General features: G+C 41.7%; 2 protein-coding genes across 6 annotated transcripts in view; both read right to left on the minus strand.

Moving 5' to 3' along the window:
* TULP3 (TUB like protein 3) overlaps positions 1-7,812 on the minus strand; it is a 98,918-nt gene extending 91,106 nt beyond the window's left edge. For 2 of the 3 annotated variants that reach the window (XM_037847829.1, XM_037847827.1), the window contains exon 1: positions 7,721-7,812. In XM_037847829.1, the coding sequence (XP_037703757.1) occupies positions 7,721-7,761 (41 nt within the window). In that variant the 5' untranslated portion in view covers positions 7,762-7,812. The remainder of the gene's footprint in view (positions 1-7,720) is intronic. The other variant, XM_037847828.1, reaches the window with a different exon arrangement.
* A 3,753-nt stretch (positions 7,813-11,565) lies between these two features.
* RHNO1 (RAD9-HUS1-RAD1 interacting nuclear orphan 1) lies at positions 11,566-17,726 on the minus strand. 3 transcript variants are annotated; one of them, XM_037846238.1, is made up of 3 exons: positions 17,644-17,726; positions 13,473-13,724; positions 11,566-12,370 (listed from the first exon to the last, which is right to left on the minus strand). In XM_037846238.1, exons 2-3 carry the CDS (start codon positions 13,638-13,640, stop codon positions 11,822-11,824), a joined length of 717 nt encoding a protein of 238 aa, XP_037702166.1. In that variant the 5' UTR covers positions 13,641-13,724; positions 17,644-17,726; the 3' UTR covers positions 11,566-11,821. The 3 variants fall into 3 exon arrangements, with proteins under 3 accessions (XP_037702166.1, XP_037702167.1, XP_037702165.1); XM_037846239.1 differs by having other exon boundaries at positions 13,473-13,744; positions 17,644-17,716; XM_037846237.1 differs by lacking the exon at positions 17,644-17,726 and having other exon boundaries at positions 13,473-14,549.
* Between the last annotated feature and the right edge of the window lie 1,070 nt (positions 17,727-18,796).

Consider the following 18,796-nt stretch of genomic DNA (forward strand, 5'->3'; position numbering starts at 1 on the left):
CCTATTTTTGTATTTCCTTCCAGCTAGGGATGGTTTTCACATTTTTAAAAGGCTAAAAAATTCAAAAGAATAATAATATTTCATGACACATAAAAATCCCATGAAATTCAAACTTCGGTATCCATAAATCAAGTTTTACTGAAGCAGCCACGCTCATTCCTTTATTGATTATCTATGGCTGCTTTTGTACTACAACAGCAAAGTTGAGTAACTGGGACACAGACTGCATGGGCCACAAAACCTAAAATATTTACTAGCTGACCTTTTACAGAGAATGTTTGCCAACCCCTGACTTAGCATGTATGTGTTCAAACCAAGGGGCTGCATTTCCTTTTAAGCTGGGTAGAGCACAGCTTCCAATACAACTTAACCTCATGGAGGCTAACGTTTGCTTGCATGCAAATTGAGGAGAATGACAATTTGTGAGGTTACTGTGAGGATTAAATGAGATTTAGCTCATAATAAGCACCCAATAAATGGCAATTACTGCTATTACTATGTAAGATTTTTGCTCTACTGATGACTTGAAAACTACAAAGAGATGCACCACCTTAACCTTGTCTTCACTGACAAGACAATGTTTTCACCAAATTATCACCTTTTAAAAACTTCTCTTATGAACTTATCTTTCTGTTGTTGGAAACCATTTCTAGGATTCTCCTGTATTAAATAATTCTTAAACATTCAAAATTTCATTGATATTAAAGCATTCTGTTAAAATAAGTTGTCGCATCACAGTTGTAGTACAGTCTCATTTACTGAATACTTACTGTGTGCTGGAAACTACGTTAAGTTCTTTACATATGATCCTATCTAATTCTTACAATAAACCTTTAAGGTAAGTATTATAGCCCCATTTTCCAGATGAGGTATCTGACATTCAGAGATGAAGGCTTTTGCCCCAGGTCACACAGCTAATCAGTAAAAGAGCTAGAAATTACAAGTCTAATTCCTATTTACCTCAGCATATTTTAAATGGTCAGAAGAGAGTCTGAAATTTCATTATTATATTTCATTAAGTCAGTCAAGAACCTTTTTGGTCAAGATGCCAGCTAATGTGCTAATTTTAGATCTCAGAACTTGAACGGATTCTGAAGAAGCCCTTTGGAGGTGATTACAGTGTATATGGGGGAAAAAGTCATCAGATTTCTTTGTGTTCAAACTGATAACAATTTCAGACAACTGGGACAAACCTGTCCAAACCCTAAATGCCAATATTTTAAGGCCACATTTTTGCACCTATTGAGACATCAAGAAGACATCTGGCTAGACCAAAATGTTGTTTTTGGGAAAAGGCACATAAAGATCAGATAAGAGCTGCAGGAACAGACTCTTTGAAATCTATCTTTTATTACCTGAGGGGAAATGATAATATTCTAGCCTCCCCTGTCGTCTGCTTGAAAGACTGCCTCAATCTGGAACTAACTTAATTGAAGCTGGGGAATGGAAACCCACTTCCTAAAAGGCTCATTTAGTAGAGAGACAAACAGAAAGTAGGGAAAACTGCTTGGGGAGAGGGAGGCAATTAGAAGAAAACTTTGACAACTGATCTGAGCATTCGTCTGGCCCCAAAGAATGCAGCAAGAAATTTATTTTAAAGTGAATCCCTCTTCATTTTCCATATCCCACATAGCAAAATCAAAAAGCATACTTTCGAGTGAACCAAATAAAAAGGTTATTGAAAATGTATGGTTTGATCCAGAAGATAAGAATCCATTTATTGCTTATATATTCAAAAAGAAGCATTACTCAGAACCTAAGTTCATTTCCCCTTTGCCTGATTCTCTCTTCCTCAGGGATTACATTTTCTCTTTTCAGGAATGTTATCTATTTTCCTTCTCTTTCTGGTATAAAGTTGGAAGTACATTCTTCCACCTAATAATACCAAATAAATATTTTCTTTCCCTGCCCACTGGATGACACTAATAAGCATTTGTACTTGGCTAAAATGTCTGACTTATTCAATTACTCAACCTAAAAATAATTAGAAAGTAATCAGTATGGTTGTCATTTATTTGCACAAATGGCATCCAGGTTATCTGGACTAGATAGTCTGAGAATATGTGAGAAAAAGAAGAGAAGAGACTAAAGTAAAGGACTTGGTGATGTCATTTACTTGTCATGTGACCTTAAGTATATTACCACCTTTCTGAGCCTTAATTTCCCTACCTATAAAACGAAGATAATGACACCTGCCCTGCTTTCTTCACAAAGCTACAAAGCTCAAAAGAGATCAAATATGTGAACGCATGATAAAGGATGCAGAGAATACACATATTTATGCCATTATTATTGATCATTTTTTCTTGACAGATCTTCCCTTTTTAAAACACTGCTCCCAAGTTGGAGGACATCACCAAGATGGCAGAGGAAGACACTGCAGGGTTTTACCTCCCCACAGAAGCCTCAAAGAACAAGCAAAAACAGGCAGAACCAACTCCTTATTTTATGCATGATTTTTGTGGAAACCTAAAACTTCTCTAAAAAAAAAAAGAAAGAAAGAAAAGAAACAGGCAGCACCATTTTCCTGAGATCTGGAAAATAAGAGTTGTAGTAACTGGGTGAGCACCAAATCAAGAAAAAGGCAACTTAAAAATGGTAGACAAACCTTGTGATGCCCTTGCTGGCCCTTCTCTCACCTTGGTGTGGTGCCAGCTCATATCCTCAGTGCAGGTCCCTGGTCCTTGTTCTGAAGGAGCAGAGTAAACCTTGTGCACATATTGGGGTACATGTGTCTGTGGCCAAGCTGTCTGGTGGCAGCCTGAAGGTCAGAATCAGGACACCCTTCACAAGGCACCATCCCAGAGCTTGCCCTGTGCATAGAGGCAGCTTGCAGGGTGGCTGAAGTACTGTGTGAGAGTGCTCAAGCCACAGCTGCCTGGGGCAAAGGAGTGCCAACTTTGGGACATGCAGCATGGTACCTGGGATCTGGAAGAAAGACTATTTCTTTGGGGAAGACGACATTTGAATCTGAGTGGACGGAGGAATTCTCAGAGCCATGCATGCAAGCCTTGGACAAGATGTATGCACAGAAAAGACTAGGGAGGACCCTACGCTTTCACTTCAGGCTGTTCTTTGGATGCATTGTTAGTCAGGCTAGGCTTTGAAGGAGAACACTCACCCAGGCCAATGTGCAAAGTCTGGGAAAAATTTTTGTTTGTTTGTTTGCTCCTGGCATTCAAGGAAATGTCTGTCATAACAATAGGTAGGTAGAAGTCTAACGAACAGACACCTCAGTGACTAAATTCTAGAGATAACATATTAAAATCTTAAAATGTCCAGTCAGCAACAAAGATTACCAGGAATAGAAGGAAACAGGAAACGATGCAAGAGAGCAAGATACAGTATTAGAAACTATCAATGAGGAAGACCAGATTTTGGACACACCAGACAAAGACTTTTAAAAATGGTCCTAAATATGTTCAAAGAGCTAAAGGACAAAGAATAAAGGACAGCAGAAAAACAACAGATGAACAAAAAGAGAACTCTGGTAAAGAGAGAGGAATCATAAAAAGGAACCAAACAGAAACACTGGAGCTGAAGACCACAGTAACCACAGTAACTGAAATAAAAAAGAAAAATCCCTAGAGGGTGCAATAGCAGACTGAAGCTGGCAGAAGAAAGAATCAGTGAACCTGAAGATAAGACAATTGGAAGAATGCAGTCTGAGGAGGAGAAAGAAAAAAGAATGAAGAAAAGTGAACAGCCCCTTAAGAGACCTGTGGGACACGAGCAAGCATACTAATAAATGCATTATGGGAGTTCCAGAAAGAGAAAGAGAGAGAGGAGGGCAGAGAGAATATTTGAAGAACTAATGGCTGAAAACTTCCCAAACTTAACAAAAGAAGATACACATCCAGGATGCTCAACTAACTCCAAACAAGATAAACTCAAACTGATCCAAACACAAAAGCACATTATAATCAAACCATCAAATGCAAAAGCACAAAGAGCAAATTCCAAAACCTGCAAGAGAGAAGCAACACATAATGTACAAGGGAGTCTCAATAAGACCAAATGCCGATTTCTCATCAGAAACTATGGAGTCTAGAAATCAGCTGGACGACATATTTAAAATACTGAAAAAATAAAACTGCCAACGAAGAATTCTGAATCCTGCAAAAACACAGCAAAAGAACTTTACTCAGCCAAAACTACCTTTCCTATTTTTGCCTTTGGTTTATCTTCCATATCAAATCACTACAACAAAATTACACTAAGTTTCAAAAGGAAAACAAATCAATCCTCATTCTAAATCACTTCATTCTAAAACCTAGACTCAAAGGCAAACTAAAGATTAACTGAAGTGGCTTTCTGCAAAGCTAAATGGCAACGCTTTCTTTTTCCAGAAGACTATCAGAAAAACAATCCTTGTTTTCTTGTTACAGTTTTGTTTTCTATATGTTATCATAGAAAATATCATAGAAAAAATGTAAAATTTGCAGTAACTATAGTTCATATTCTAAAACACATCTTGCCCAGGAAGAAAGTAGACATCAGAGTTTAGGTTACCATATTCTACCCTAAAGATCAAAATCATCAGATTTAAAAGTGGGAAAAGAAAATCTTTTTTTTTTTTTTTTTTTTTTTGAAACACACAGAACATCTTTGGAAGGACCTCATTTTCCAAACAAGAAAACTGAACCCAAAGAAATAAAATGAACTGCTCAGGCTTACATTGCTAGACAGTGTAAAGGTTAGAATTGACTCTGGGACCTGGTGAAAGTCTTCCCCTCAACACAATGCTATATGGTAAAACTGAAACTAACACAATTTACAAATAATGAGAACATTACTATAATCCTTTTCAGGGGTGTGGTCTTCCAGAGGTCCTGGTGACTCATATGATACAATGTAAATCCCTAATGTTTTCATAGAAGTTTTCAGGCAAAAGGACAGATAGGACAATCCTCATTGTCAAGACTCCCACCAAGTATTAAGTGAGTTAATAAAGAAAGCACTTGGATCAGCACGTGGGTAATGTGCCTTGTCTCAGACATAAATGCAATCAAGCTTTAACGAGACCAGGAAAATTTTGCAGTTTTCATTTTTGGGATATCTGACAAGGCAGAATAGATTCAGTAATACACAGAGCTTATTCCAATGAGTTGACTCAGAGGAAATAAAGCAAAAGCAGACCACAGGAAATTCCAGTTTGAAAGAAGCCTTGACAATTCCACTGAGGAACCACTCTGTAGTAGTTGGGGGTAACTAAGGGAGTTATCAAGGCCCCTGACTAGTCTTAAGACCCTCACATGCAGAGAAGCAGCTTCAACTCCTCCTCTGAGTAATTCCAGCATTCTTTTCCTCTTGGTCATTTCTTTCAGTGGGCACAGACGCAGGGAAAACAGGAGTTCCCAAAGGAAATAATACATGGGAAGTCAGAAATTAAAGCTAAAAAGCCTCAAAAAAAAAGTCAGAGTCTGTTTGTGCAGCCTGAAATGGAAGGACCTTGGAAGAAAGGAAATTTATTATGGGGATTACTCTTTCCTTTCTAGCTCTGTAGGTAGCCTTCATTCCCTTTTGGAGAAACACATGCAGGCGAGATGTTATCAGCCCTTTACTGTAGCTGTTGATATTTGGCAACCATACTGTAGTCCTGTATTAGTTTATCTGAGTATTTTTAAACACTGGGTAATCTGTTTGTCAACAATTCAGTGATCTAGTGAGACATTTAAAAATAAAACAGGACATGGGAAAAGATAGTAAGACTGGCCAGGATACAACTTCAGGCCACTACTGCTGTTCATATTTATAAAGAGAAATCCTGGCATATTGTTTAAACCACAGAGCAGGACTTTCTGAGACAACTCTGGATCACAAGGTCACACTGGGAAGTCTCTCTTGCCGTACATTCAATTCGCTATCACGAACAAAAGGCCAGATAGAGCTCAAGTTCCAGCACTAGTAACAGTTTAACAACCTGCACTAACACACACGAAGTGCAAGATTTGATAAAATAATTTAACTCTCCCTAAAAAAAAAGTTCCAGCCATAGCCAATCCCTATCTTCTCCAGGGAATCTAAAATAAATATAAAATGTCCAGCCTCAACAAAGGTCCTAAGAGTGCTGCTTCAAATCCCATCTCCAATTTTTACTAAATATTTCAGATACAAAAAGATATTTGAACTTTATTAATAATATTTCTACTTTATTGAAAATAAATCTGCCTCATGGTAAAAGTCACACAATTCAAAGAAGAAAAAAAATCACAGGTAATTTAAAGGCAGATGTTATCCTCCCATTGAAAGTATTAATACCAAAGATTATCAATGTATTTCATCAAAAACATTAAAGACACAACGTGAAACCAAAAAAGCAAGGGATAAATTTCACTCCTTCTTTGCAAAAAATGAGTCAAACCGTGAGAAGCTGCAATAACGTTACCTAAGGCAAGAGAAATATTTGGTGACTCACACCCTCCCCTTTGATGTCCATTTTAAAAATTAAAGAGCTGGTGTCTTTGGCAAGAAAAAAGGAAAAGAGATGTTTATCTCTTTAAACTTCAGTTGCCATAAATTATTACCTCCCGATGCCAATGCCAAAGTTACTTTTTTTCCCAAAAACCATGAGTCATATCAAACTTATGAAATTTACAGCTTTAAAACTCGTTCAATTCAGATTTACTGAGTGACCACAAATAAACAAGCACCATCTGAATTCAACCAGAGAAGCTGAATATACCTTCTCCTAGCACTTCCATGTTTCTACTTGTAAATGTGGATTTTCCCTCCACTCGAAAAAAAAACGTGCAGTGAACAAATTTCAGAGTGCCACTATCACATAAACAGAACTTGATGGAGGAAAGTGCTCTCTACTCCAACACCTCCTTAAAGACAATTTTTTAAAAATGGTTTAGAATTGTTTAAATATATTCTAGTCAAAATATCACACTGAATCCTTATACGCCAAATCTTTATTTGCAGTAGTAATGGAATAAGGAAAGAAAAAAAAAAAAGGGGGGGTGACGTGTGTATGATTAAAATCCTAAGACAATGCCAAAGTTTTAAGCCAATGATTCCACACCACTCCCCATTAACTTTTCATTAACCTGGCTAACAGGAAATGACAGGCTGAGATTTCAGATCGTTTTGTTTTCCAGGCTCTCCCTCTTGCGGAGGCAGAAAAAGGGTCACGAAAAAGAATGAGGGGCACCAACAAACGGGTATGTACGTTCGCAAATAACATGGACGACCCTAAGGAAGAGATAATTACTAGAAAGCAGATGGAAGAAAAAAAGAATAGTTTTGCATTTTCAGCCCTCGGACACTGTTCCAGAATCCAGTGTCTGCCAAAAGTATTGGCATTCGTGCAAAATTTTCAGTATTACCCACAACCTTCTGCTTCGACATCCTCGGGAAAGGCTGCATCCAGTCTCAGTTATGAAACCACCGGGCAGCGCCTAAGGAGCAGGACTAATCCATTTTTTAAAAAGGGAAACTGAGGCCCGAGAGGGCAATCAGAGCTCGGAACGAAAAGTCCAAGAGTTTCCCAAGTAGGGAAAAAAAGTCTCTGCTCACGGTCAAAGCTGTCGAGTCGCCCGTCCCTTCCGCTCACACCTTTAAAAACGGGGTCCTGTCCCCGGGAGTAGGGAAAGGGAGCTCTCCTCCTGGAGCGGAGCCCACCGCCCTCTCCCCTCAGACTTCCCAGGCAGGACTTCCACCTCCTCACTTCGTCTCCCGGCCCCGCTCGAGAGACCAGCCACAATCCCTGTCTTACCTATCACCGCTGGTTCCGAGCCGACAGCGCGAAGCCTCCATCCCCAGCCGCTCGGTAAGTGGCAACCACTTCCAGACCCGTAGACGCCGATGCTAGGGTGGCAAGTCTGGACGGCAGCCGGGCCCCGCCCCCTGGCAACCACACCCCGCACTGTCACCATCGCCTATTGGTCCATGCTCTTGCCGTTCCTCTCTCATTGGCTATTGCCGCCACCGGGATGCGAAAGGGTTTCTAAGGGGTGGGAAGAACTAGGGAGTTAAAGGCGCCTGCGCCGGAGCAGGGATGACGCGCAAGGGCTTGGTCCCCTGTAGCGCTGCGCCTGCAAGTGGTTGAGGGCGGAGGGAGGTATTCGCCCCTGCGGCGTGGGCTTCCCGCGACCGGGATGCGAGTCTCTCTGAGGAGCTGCCCACCCCCCACTAGCCGCCACCCACGGAGTGAGGTCCCCGCAGCCCCCGCCTTGTGTACCCAAAGACCACCCATGGCGTTGCCAGAAGTCTTTAATGTAAGAACTTAAAGACTTCCTGCAGGCCCCCTCGCGATACCTCCCCTTCCTTGATACCAGAGGCCTTCCTCCGAAACACAAGTACCCTCCTCAGCAAACATCCCCAATTAAATGCATCTTTCCCAGAGTTACCTGGCCTCACACTTCAACTGCTCAAAACCTACTTCAGCCTCTCCTACGCCAAACTAAGCTTTTAAAACATTCCTAGATCTGCTATACACTGTCCTACAACACAAGAGAATCGAAACTTTTCCATCCACCTTTCTCTCCTGTCTATAGAAGATCTTCAAATATCCATATCCCATAATGGGATCCACTATCTAATCCTGTTTCCAATAAATCTTGTCCCCAACCATCAGTTGCTTTCTCACCACCAATATAGTTACTGCACACTGATTTAAGTTTATTGCATTCCAAAGTCAGTTGTTTCCACATTGGTTTTGAATCCAGAAGTTGATTTCTTAAGAAGCATAGGACTTGGCCCAAGCTAACAGAGCAGAGCATTCAACTCACTGGGTCAGACTCCACTCACTGTGTGACCCTGAACATGGTTCATTGTGCTTCAAATTCCCATCTATAAAATAAGCAGAATAATAAGCTGAAGCTGGACCCAACACAGTAGGTTCTTAATAAATGCTGAGTGAATGGGGTTGAATGAGATATTAGTATGGGTAAAAGTACAATTGCTCAACATAACCAAGGATGTAAAGGATCTGTACACAGAAAACTATAAAACATTGCTAAAAGAAATCAAAGACCTAAATAGGTGTGTTCATGATAGGAAGGCTAAATGTCGTTAAGATGTCAATCCTACCCAAATTGAATTGACAGTCAATGCAATTCCAATCAAAAATTACAACAACCTATTTTGCAGGCTTGGAAAGGTTAGTTATTAAATTTATTTGGAAGGGAAAGGGGCCTTGAATAGCCAAAAACATCCTTTAAAAGCAGAACAATGTGGGAGGACTTAATACTTACTGACTTTAAAGCTTTTTATAAAGCCACAGGGGTCAAAACATCATGGTATTGGCACAAAGATAGCCGTATTGATCATAAGAAATAGACCCTCAGATCTATGATCAATTGATTTTTGACAAGGCCCCCAAATCCACTGAACTGGGGGAGAATAGTCTCTTCAATAAATGGGGCTGGGAGAACTGGCTAACCATATCCAAAGAAAGAAAAAGGATCCCAACTTCACACCCTATACAAAAATTAACTCAAAGTAGATTAAAGACCTAAATGTAAGAGCCAGTACTATAAAACTCCTAGAACAAAATATAGGAAACATCTTCAAGACCTAGTGGTTGGAGGTAGCTTCTTAGACCTTACACCGAAAGCACAAGCAACAAAAGAAAAAATAAATGGGAACTCCTCAAGATTGAAGGAGGAGATTCAAAGGACTTTGTCAAAAAGGTGAAGAGGCAGCCAACTCAGTGGGAGAGAACATTTGGTAACTATATATCTGATAAGGGTTTGATATCCAGTATATATAGAGAAATCCTACAACTCAACAATAAAAGGACAAACAGCTCAATTATAAAATGGGCAAAAGATATGAATAGACATTTTTCCAAAGAAGAAATACAAATGGCTGTACATGAAAAATGTTCATCCTTGTTAGCTATTAGGGAAATGCAAATCAAAACCACAATGAGATATCATCTCACACCTATCAGAATGACCTCTATTAAACAACCAGAAAACTATAAATGTTGGAGGGGATGTGGAGAAATAGGAATGCTTATTTACTGCTGGTGGGAATGTAAAATGGTACAGCCACTGTGGAAGAGAATTTGGCAGGTCCTCAGAAAACTAAATATTGAGTTGCCTTATGAACCAGCAATTCCGCTACTTGGTATATACCCAGCAGATCTGAAAGCAGGGACACAGACAGACACTTGCACACCCATGTTCATAGTGGCATTATTCACAACTGCCAAAAGATGAAAACAATCCAAGAGTCCATCAACATATGAGTGGATAAACAAAATAGTATAAACAAATGATGGAATATTATGCAGCAGTAAGTTAGGAGGTCCTGAAACATGACAACATGGATCAACCTTGAGGACATAATGCTGAGTGAAATAAGTCACGCACAAAAGGATGGATATTATATGATTTCACTAATATGAACTAAGTAGAACATGTAAACTCAGTCTTAAAATGAAGAATATGGAGTACCTATAGATAGACAGAAGCTAGAGAAGGGGGAGCAGTTATCTAAAATGTACAGAATTGTTAACAAGGTTGAACTTAAATGTTTGGGAATGGATAGAGGCGATGGTAGCTCATTATTGGGATTATAAGTAATAGTGATGCATGTTGTAAGTGAATCTGATTTGAAAGTGGTTGCTTAAAGTCATATATGTAAATAAGTTCTTACGTGAACTACTACAAATATAAAAAAATAATAGCAAAAGAGGGATATATGGAAAAAACATAGCTATTGCAAACTATGGGCTATAGTTAAGAGCAATATTTTAATATTCTTTCATCAACAGCAATAAATTTACTACATCAATACTATGGGTCAACAATAGGGGGAAATAAGGGGTGTGGGAGGACTTAGGTTTTATTTTATTCTTATTTCTGTTCTGGAGTAGTTAAAATGTTCTAAAACTGATCACGGGGATGTATGCACAACTATGTGATGATACTGTGAGCCAGTGATTGTATACTTTAGATGGTTTGTGTGGTTTGTGAATATATATCAATAAAATCGGGGGGAAAAAAGGACAATTGAGACATTTTCTTGACTGGGCAGCCTTTCTGCATTACTTACAATAAGAAGTATTGTCTGAAAACTTTCCCCTTTATTTTCAAACAGTTCAAGAAATCATTTTCCTACCCTACTTAATATTTACAGATTTCTTTGCTTGGGAACAAAAAGTCAAAACCTACACAAGCCTAAGTAACTTGTCTATGTCCCCTTTATCTCCCCTGGTTTCACTGTATTTATGAAAACAGGGCTTACTGCCCTTTCCTCATCTTGCCCTTTCAGCAGATGAGCCAGGTTGCTGAAACAGCAGCTCAACTAAGAAGTCATGATGAGTTTGATTTTTTCTGTCCATTTCATCATAAAGGAAGCTGCCACTGAGCATGGCACAGGGTCAGTACTCAAAATGTGGAATGAAATAGTTTGAATAAGATGAATAAAGGAGTAATGAATGAGTAGTGGTTAAAGGAAATAAGAAAGACCTTTTGTGAATGGGGCACTACTGCTGCATTACTGACAGTGAGAAGCAGAGTTCCCTAAAAACTTTCTGCAACCATTTATTTACATAGATTTTAAAGTTAAAAGAAATTTAAAAATTTTAAACAGTTAATACAAGAAAAATATGAAGTGAACTGTTTATAGCACTAAACCCAACTGTTTATGACATGAGGTATTTTAAAAAGCAAATCAGGGAATTCAATTCCCTTTAAGCTCCAGGGCTCTAGTTAAAAGTACCTTTTTTATTTGGTGTTATTTCCATTTTATTCTATTGATGTACTCTCCTGTGAGCCAGAAAACTGACTTTAGCAACTCTATGAAAACCAGCAATTTCTTGAGTTTCTTAATAAAGAGAGAGGCTGATGTCTGAGAAATCAAGTCAGTTCTTCACAAGGAACTGGCTTTTGTTCAGCTTCCCCCTCTCCTTGAGGTACGCAAACAGGTGTTTCCGTCTCCTCCAGGTGACCTTTATGCCATACTTCTCTTCAGGAGTGTCTTTAACCAGAGCAGGCCCAGGCCCTGCACTCTTGGGAGTACTAGTGTAAACCGAGCAGCTTGGAAGGGTGTTTTTCCTCTGATCTGAATGAATGGATTCTTCTTTCATAGATGACTCTGCGGTCTGGATATCAGGTGGAATGAAAATATAAGCTGGGCTTTGAAGTGTATGCATTGACAGTTCCCCACTGCTTTGGGGACTGAGCATAGGAACCAGGGGCCTTACAGAAATGTCCTTTTCCAGTTGTTTGGGGCATTCCTTGATTAAGGGGATCCCCAGTGTCACTGAACTAGAAGACTGTGGAGTCTCAAAGGTTAGGTGGGGAAACTTGGCAGTGGCAGATTTTCGAATCGGTCTTGCATGGTCTCGGTGATGACGTTTCTGGTTGACTGGGTACCAGCTTTCTGCTGTCACGTCAAACTGAGGCAATACCTAAGGATTTTTAAAAAAAGAGAGAGAGAAAGAGATGAAGAGAGCCAATTACCAAACACAAACCTGGGAGAACAATAATCAAGAATTGACATCCAATGACTAGAGTCCTATATGGGGGCCCACTACAATAAAAGAAACAGAAAGAAAAATAGCTGTCTGATGGGTTAATAACAGAAAGGGATGCGAGCTATGGGCAAGATATTCAATCTCTCTGGCTTTAAGTTTCCTTGTTTGTAAGATTGGGTCAATATCTCTTTCACTTCATCACACAATAGGGCTGGAACTTCTTTAAGTATCTTTATACTTCATGAGAGCAGAGATCAGCAGTCTTGTTCACCATTAGTCCCCAGAACCTAGCAGAGTGCCTGGCCCAGGGAAGGCCCTCCATAAATAATAAATGGCTAAATGCATGAATGAGGAAGTGAGATCATGTATGTAAAGCAACCAGCATAGGGCCTGGCACATAGTAAGTACTCAATAAGTATTCCCTCCTAGTCTCATCTACAGAATTCTAACATTTAAGTTTCCTCCACAATCCTGAAGCAAGTATTATGGTTCTTCTAAGCAGTCCTGACCAAGTTATATTTATTAAGTACCATTAACTAAGCAGAGCTTATGCATTTGTCTAGCCCTTTTGCTATACTACTTCCCTGCTATATAGTTACTATACCCTTATTCCAGAGCTTTTAAATGGTTAAATTATGACAATTTCTGTAGATTTTTTTTTCAAAGTGCAATCTATTAAAAAGTAAAGAGAATACCTAGCTGAGTACTCCACTTCTCAAATGGAACTCAGGAAACAATCTCATTTTTTACTTGTCTTGTCAGTTTTCTGGCTATGGGGTGGTGAAAGTTTTATGAACTCCTTTAGAGGAATGTACAGGGAAAGACAACAATTCTAACCAACCCATGTCTCAATTTGAAATGAGGAAAAAAGATAACAGAAGAGATGGCTGAAAACAGAAAGAACGCACTGCTTTTTTGTCTCTGCCCACCCTCCAAGAATCTTATTCTTTGGAGGTCCTAGTTTAACGGGTAGAAGAGGCAGAATTCTGAGACACCTACTGGAGTAAAGGTCAAAGTAAGAATCCTATGAGCCTACCCAGGAAGTGATGGTGTTGTGGTCAATGGGCTTACTGGGCACCCGTCTAGTGCGGGTGATGGGGCGCTGTGGGGATCCAGAGCGGTGTTTGGGGCCCTCCAGTGGTTGTTGCTGGAATAGCAGCGGGGCTTTCTGGGATCGTTGGTGGCGTTTTTTTCTGGGCGGCATCAATTGATGAATGAAGAACAGTTGGCAACCACATGATGCTGGTTGCAATCAGGTGGGGCGATAGGCTCCAATTCCAACCCATGCCTGCAGAGAAGAAACAAAAGCTGGGAGAAAATAGTTCAGATAATTCCCCAGCTCTCCCTGATACCCAGGCAGCCTATTCTACCAAAAAACTACCACCCCCACCTCAAGGTCATGGGGAACAAGCTTCCTACACCTATGAGCAAGCAAAAACACAATAATTCATATGCATTCAACAAAAATTTATTCAATAAACATTTATTGAGTATATTTATTTAATAAACATTTATTGAGTACATGTTAAGCACCATGCAGGGTGCTGGGAATTTAACCATTTATTCAAGAAGCATTTATTGAGTACCAAGCACATGTAGAGATCCCATGAAGAGAAACAGACAACTACCATACAATATGAGAAAAATGTGCCCCCTTTCTTCAGGGGAGGCTTCTTGGAGAGGGTGATACCTGACCTAAGCATGGAAGGGCTAGGAGAAGCAAAGAAGCAGGGAGGGCACTCCCGGCAAGAACGGCATATACAAAGGCCCAGAGACACCAAGGAGTGTTGTGAATTCAAGGAAGGACAAAACCAGTATAGCTGGATACAGGGGATGAAAAGATGAATGGCAAGAATGGAGTCAGGGTCAGATAAGAAAAATCAAGTTTGTCATATGAGTTTGAACTTTAGCCTGAAAAGTCATTGAAGATTTTTAAGCAGAAGGATATGATCATATTTGGGTTTTTGTTTTTTGTTTTTCTTTTTACTTTTTACCCCAATAATTTTGAACATATACAAAAGTAGACTGAATAATACAGTGAGCCCACATGTAGCCATCACCCAGCTCCAACAACCAACCATCAACCCACTACCAATCCTGACCCATCTGTGACCCTCTCCACTTCCCCATCCCTGTATTATTTTGAAGCAAATATGATCTGAGTCATCATTGTTTCCATTAACACAACTAAATATATAAATATATATATTAATTCCTTAATATTATCAAATATCCAGTCAGCCTGACAGCATTTACATTTTTAGTCGTCATATAAACGTCATAACTGTTTTGTTTGTTTTAGTCTTTTAAGACAGACCATCCTGGCAGCAGTATGAAAGGAAAAAAGGTGAAAAGAAAAAAGGACAAAGCCCCTACCCTCAAGGAACTAACAGTTTAGGGAGAACACAGGTAATAAACACATCCATTTGTTTATTCATTCATTCAACAAATATTTAGTGATGGGAACCTGTGGAGATTCCACCTACTATGTGCCAGACACTGTTCCAGGGGCTGGAAATACAAACCAGAGAACAAAACAAAATCCCTGTCCTCATGGTCCTACATCCTAGTAAGGAGGTGATAACAGAGATGGAGAAAAATCAAATAGAACCAGGGTTTGAGCCTTCTGAGTGCTATTTTAGACAGAGTTGTCAGGGAAGGCCTACCTGAAAGGTGACATTTGAGCAAAGACCCGAAGGAAGAGCAAGCAACCAATGGAGAGATGTGAGTAAAGGATATTCCAGACTGAGAGAGCAGTTAAATGCAAAGACCTCAAGGAAAGAAACAGTAAAGCCAGTGTGGTCAGAGATGAGGTAGTAGAAAGGCAGGAACACGTTCCCTTGACACAAGACTCTGTAGGCAAGATTACAGACTGTGGAATTTATTCTTTGGTAGGAAGCCACTGAACGCTTTTGGACAGGAAAGTGACAATATGATTTACAGTTTTAACAGATAACTCTCAGAGCTTTGTGAGAAAAGCCGGGTTGGTGAGAGGGGGTGCAGAAAGGAAGCAGAGCCTAGCTGGAGGGCTACTGCCAGAGTCCAGTGGCAATGACAGTAGTAGCAATGGCCGCCCGAGAAGTGCTGAAACTGATGACTTGCTGAAAGTCACCAGCCTGAAACAGGCTCACCGGTTGCTCAGCAATCCTCCTGTGTTTCTCTGATCAACAAATTCTCTGCAAAGATCATCTTAAAACTTTTCCACTTTCTGAACCCTTCTGACTTCCCCTTCTCTCTCAACAGATGACCTTATTTCCTACTTCACAAAGAATACAGAAGCCATCAAAGGGAAGACCTTCATTTTCCAGAAATCAAACACACAAACCTACATACCTCTGCATTCATCCTCTCTTTCAGTGGTCATTTGAGGTGCTGTCAGTCCCTTTTGCTTTCTGCTATCTAAGGCCTTTCTCACTCTATACTCCTTTCTTAGGCAACCTCATTTAGCCATTTTTCGATGACCACCTAGAATTAGATGACTTAAATATTTATATATTCATTTCATATATTCATTTTAGAATTTCTAAGCTCAGGACCCATATTTCCCACTGCCCATTTGTCTCAAAGACACCTTGAACTCATGTTTAAAACTGAACTCATTATCCTCTCCTTCATGCTGCCCCCCCCCCAAAAAAAAAACTTAATTATTTTTCAGGGTCCTACCATCCTCATTCATCCAGTTATACAGCCAGAAACCTTAACACTTTCCTCTCCCATCCCCCGGCCAACCCAACACCAAGCCCTGTCAATTTTACCTCTTAAACATATCTTCAATACTGCCTCTCCCTCTACCCCCACCCACCCGCCCACCACCCTTCTTCAAGCTCTAACAATTCCAGCCTGGAGAACTGTACTAGCCTAGATAGTGTACCCTAATCCACTCTGGCCTCCCTTCAGAGGCATCTTTTAAAAATGCAAATCTGACCATGACTCACTCTGCTTAAACTTTTGATTGGCTTCCTTTAGTTCTTGGATAAAGACAAAACTCCTCCAGAATGGTTAAGGACCTACTTCCTCTTGGCTCCAGCCTTCACACCACACTCCATTCAGGTCTCTTAGCTCTAACTCCTCAGATATTTTTCATCCTTTGTACTCATCATGCTTCCTCCAGCCACACAGCCTTTGTACACAGTATTCCCTCAGCTTAGAGGGCTTCCCTCCTTTCTTTGCCTAAAGGCATCAGATCTCAGGTCAAGCTTGATTTAGAAAAACCTTTCCTGACCTACCTAAGTCAAAGTCTCCTTATTATAGATACTCCAAGAATCATTTACTGCTATGTATCATTTCATGGGTAAATCTCTACATTTATTTGATTATTAGATAATGCCTGTGCCCCTACCCTCATACACACCCCCTTTGGTCTATAAATTCAGGGGAAGGAAAGGACTATGTTTGCCATTGTACCCCAAGGGCCTATCACAGTGCCTGACACACAGTAGATGCTCAACAGCTATTTGTTCATTAAGTGAAGAAATAAAACACTTTATCATATCAAGAAGCTTGGCTTGGGGTGGGATGGGGGCAAGAGACATAGTAGTAGAAGCTGTAGAGTTTATGGTGTGTGTGTTTTTTTCCCATTGAGCATGTTTTTAGTTGTGATAACAGATTCATAAAACAAAATCCGCCATCTTAACCAATTTTAAGTGTACAATTCAGTGGCATTAATTACTTTTACGATTTTGTGCTACCATCACTACCTCCCATAACAAAAACCTTTTCATCCACCAAACAGAAGTGTATTTTTTTCCTAAAATGGAAGAAATGTGAACAAAATTACAAGCTGCCCTCAAAGAACTCTCAGTCTAGTCGCGGGAACCACACGATTGTTAATTGGACGAAAATGGACAATTTCCCTCAATAAGGAAGTCGGTTAAAACAGACCTTTGAAAAGGGTAGGCAAATTTTGAGGGGAGGGGAAGAGAAGGGACACAGGGGAGGGGACACAGGGGAGAAGAGAGGGAAGGGGAGGGGAGAGGGGCGTCGCCTGGGGCGATTAGGGGAGAGGGTGGGAAAGCGGGGCAGAAGGTGGGCTGAGGAGCCGCACCAGGGCCATCGCCCCTGCCCCTCTGTCGCCCCCCGCTGTCCCTCCGCGTCCCAGCCCCACACGGGAAGCCCGCCCTTGCTCCTGCCCGGCTTGCCACCGTGGGTCACCCCTCGGGCCGAGCCCGGCCGCCCTCTCCCCTCGAGCCGCCCGGGGCCCGCCTCACCCGCCGGGCCGCTCCGGGCCGCCGCTCCTCTCCCGCCGCGGCTCCTCTCAGGCCGCGGACGCGTTCCAGCCCGGAACGCGGAGACAAGAGCCGCCGCCCATTGGCGACGCTCCGTCACGTGACCGCAACGCTCCGCCGGCGCCAATTTCAAACAGCGGAACAAACTGAAAGCTCCGGTGCCGGACCCACCCCCGGCCCCGGGCCCGGGACGCCCTCCCCTCCCGGGATCCCCCGGGATTCCCCACCCCTCCCGCACCGCCGGGGATCCGGCCGGCCTGGCGCGAGTCCCCGTCCGGGAGCCTGACTCGGCCCCCAGGTTGGAGGAGCCCGGAGCCCGCCCTAGGAGCCAGACTCCAGCAGTGGCGGCGGCTGCAGTCTGGAGGTGAGCGGGGGCGGAGGAATGGAGCCCGCAGAGGCTGGGAGTGAGGTCTCCAGCGCCGCTTCCGCGCGTCCTCCGGGCCAGGAGGTGAGGGGGGCCAGCAGCAGGGCGCGGGACCGGAGTGGAGGTTTGGGGGTCACACGAGAACGAGGTCTGAGCGAGGGTGCAAACTTTTTCTGCATCCAACCTCCTGCCCTTGGCCTTCGCACTTCTTTCTCCCTGGACGTTTGACCTCTGCATCCTGCCCACGGTCTCGGGAGGGCTGAGGTGGCCCACTTTCTCAGCGGGGATAGTAGCTAGACTGAAGACTAAGCTTGTTCTACATTAAGTGAAAGACCAACCCGCGCTCTCAGCACCCCTTCTTTTGAGTCCTGAGAACCTAGCAAGGCTTCCCTGATCAGGGTGGGGGTGGAATCGGAGTGGTCACTGGGAAAATCTCCCGGGATAGAAAATGTCAATAATAAAGGCTGGTCAGGGAATAGAAGAGAAAATTAAGACTTGGACCGGGAAGAAGATGGGGGGAGACAATAGTATATACTGATTGATTGGGAGAGGGAGGGACACCTGGAGACATAAGGTGAAAGTAAAACTGAGATTTGAAGGTGGAGGAAGCCTAGATCTGAAGGAAGGGGAGGAGACAGGGTGGGGAGGGCTTGTGAATTCTAAGCAAATGTCAAATGTCAAGCATGTGGCAATGGTTTTTAGGGAGATAGCAGATGACCTAAAGACTGCCAATTCTTCTGTCTCTTAAAGTACCTTGAAATAGAATTATAA

This window comes from Choloepus didactylus, chromosome 8 (assembly GCF_015220235.1).
Source record: "Choloepus didactylus isolate mChoDid1 chromosome 8, mChoDid1.pri, whole genome shotgun sequence".
Taxonomy (NCBI): Eukaryota; Metazoa; Chordata; class Mammalia; order Pilosa; family Megalonychidae; genus Choloepus; species Choloepus didactylus.

Bases quoted from the DNA above. Each gene is read 5' to 3' on its own strand.
- RHNO1 (XM_037846238.1), bottom strand. From the start codon at position 13,640: ATGCCGCCCAGAAAAAAACGCCACCAACGATCCCAGAAAGCCCCGCTG. The intron at 12,371-13,472 runs GTAGGCTCATAG...AAAAATCCTTAG, and splicing joins ACAACACCATCACTTCCTGG to GTATTGCCTCAGTTTGACGT.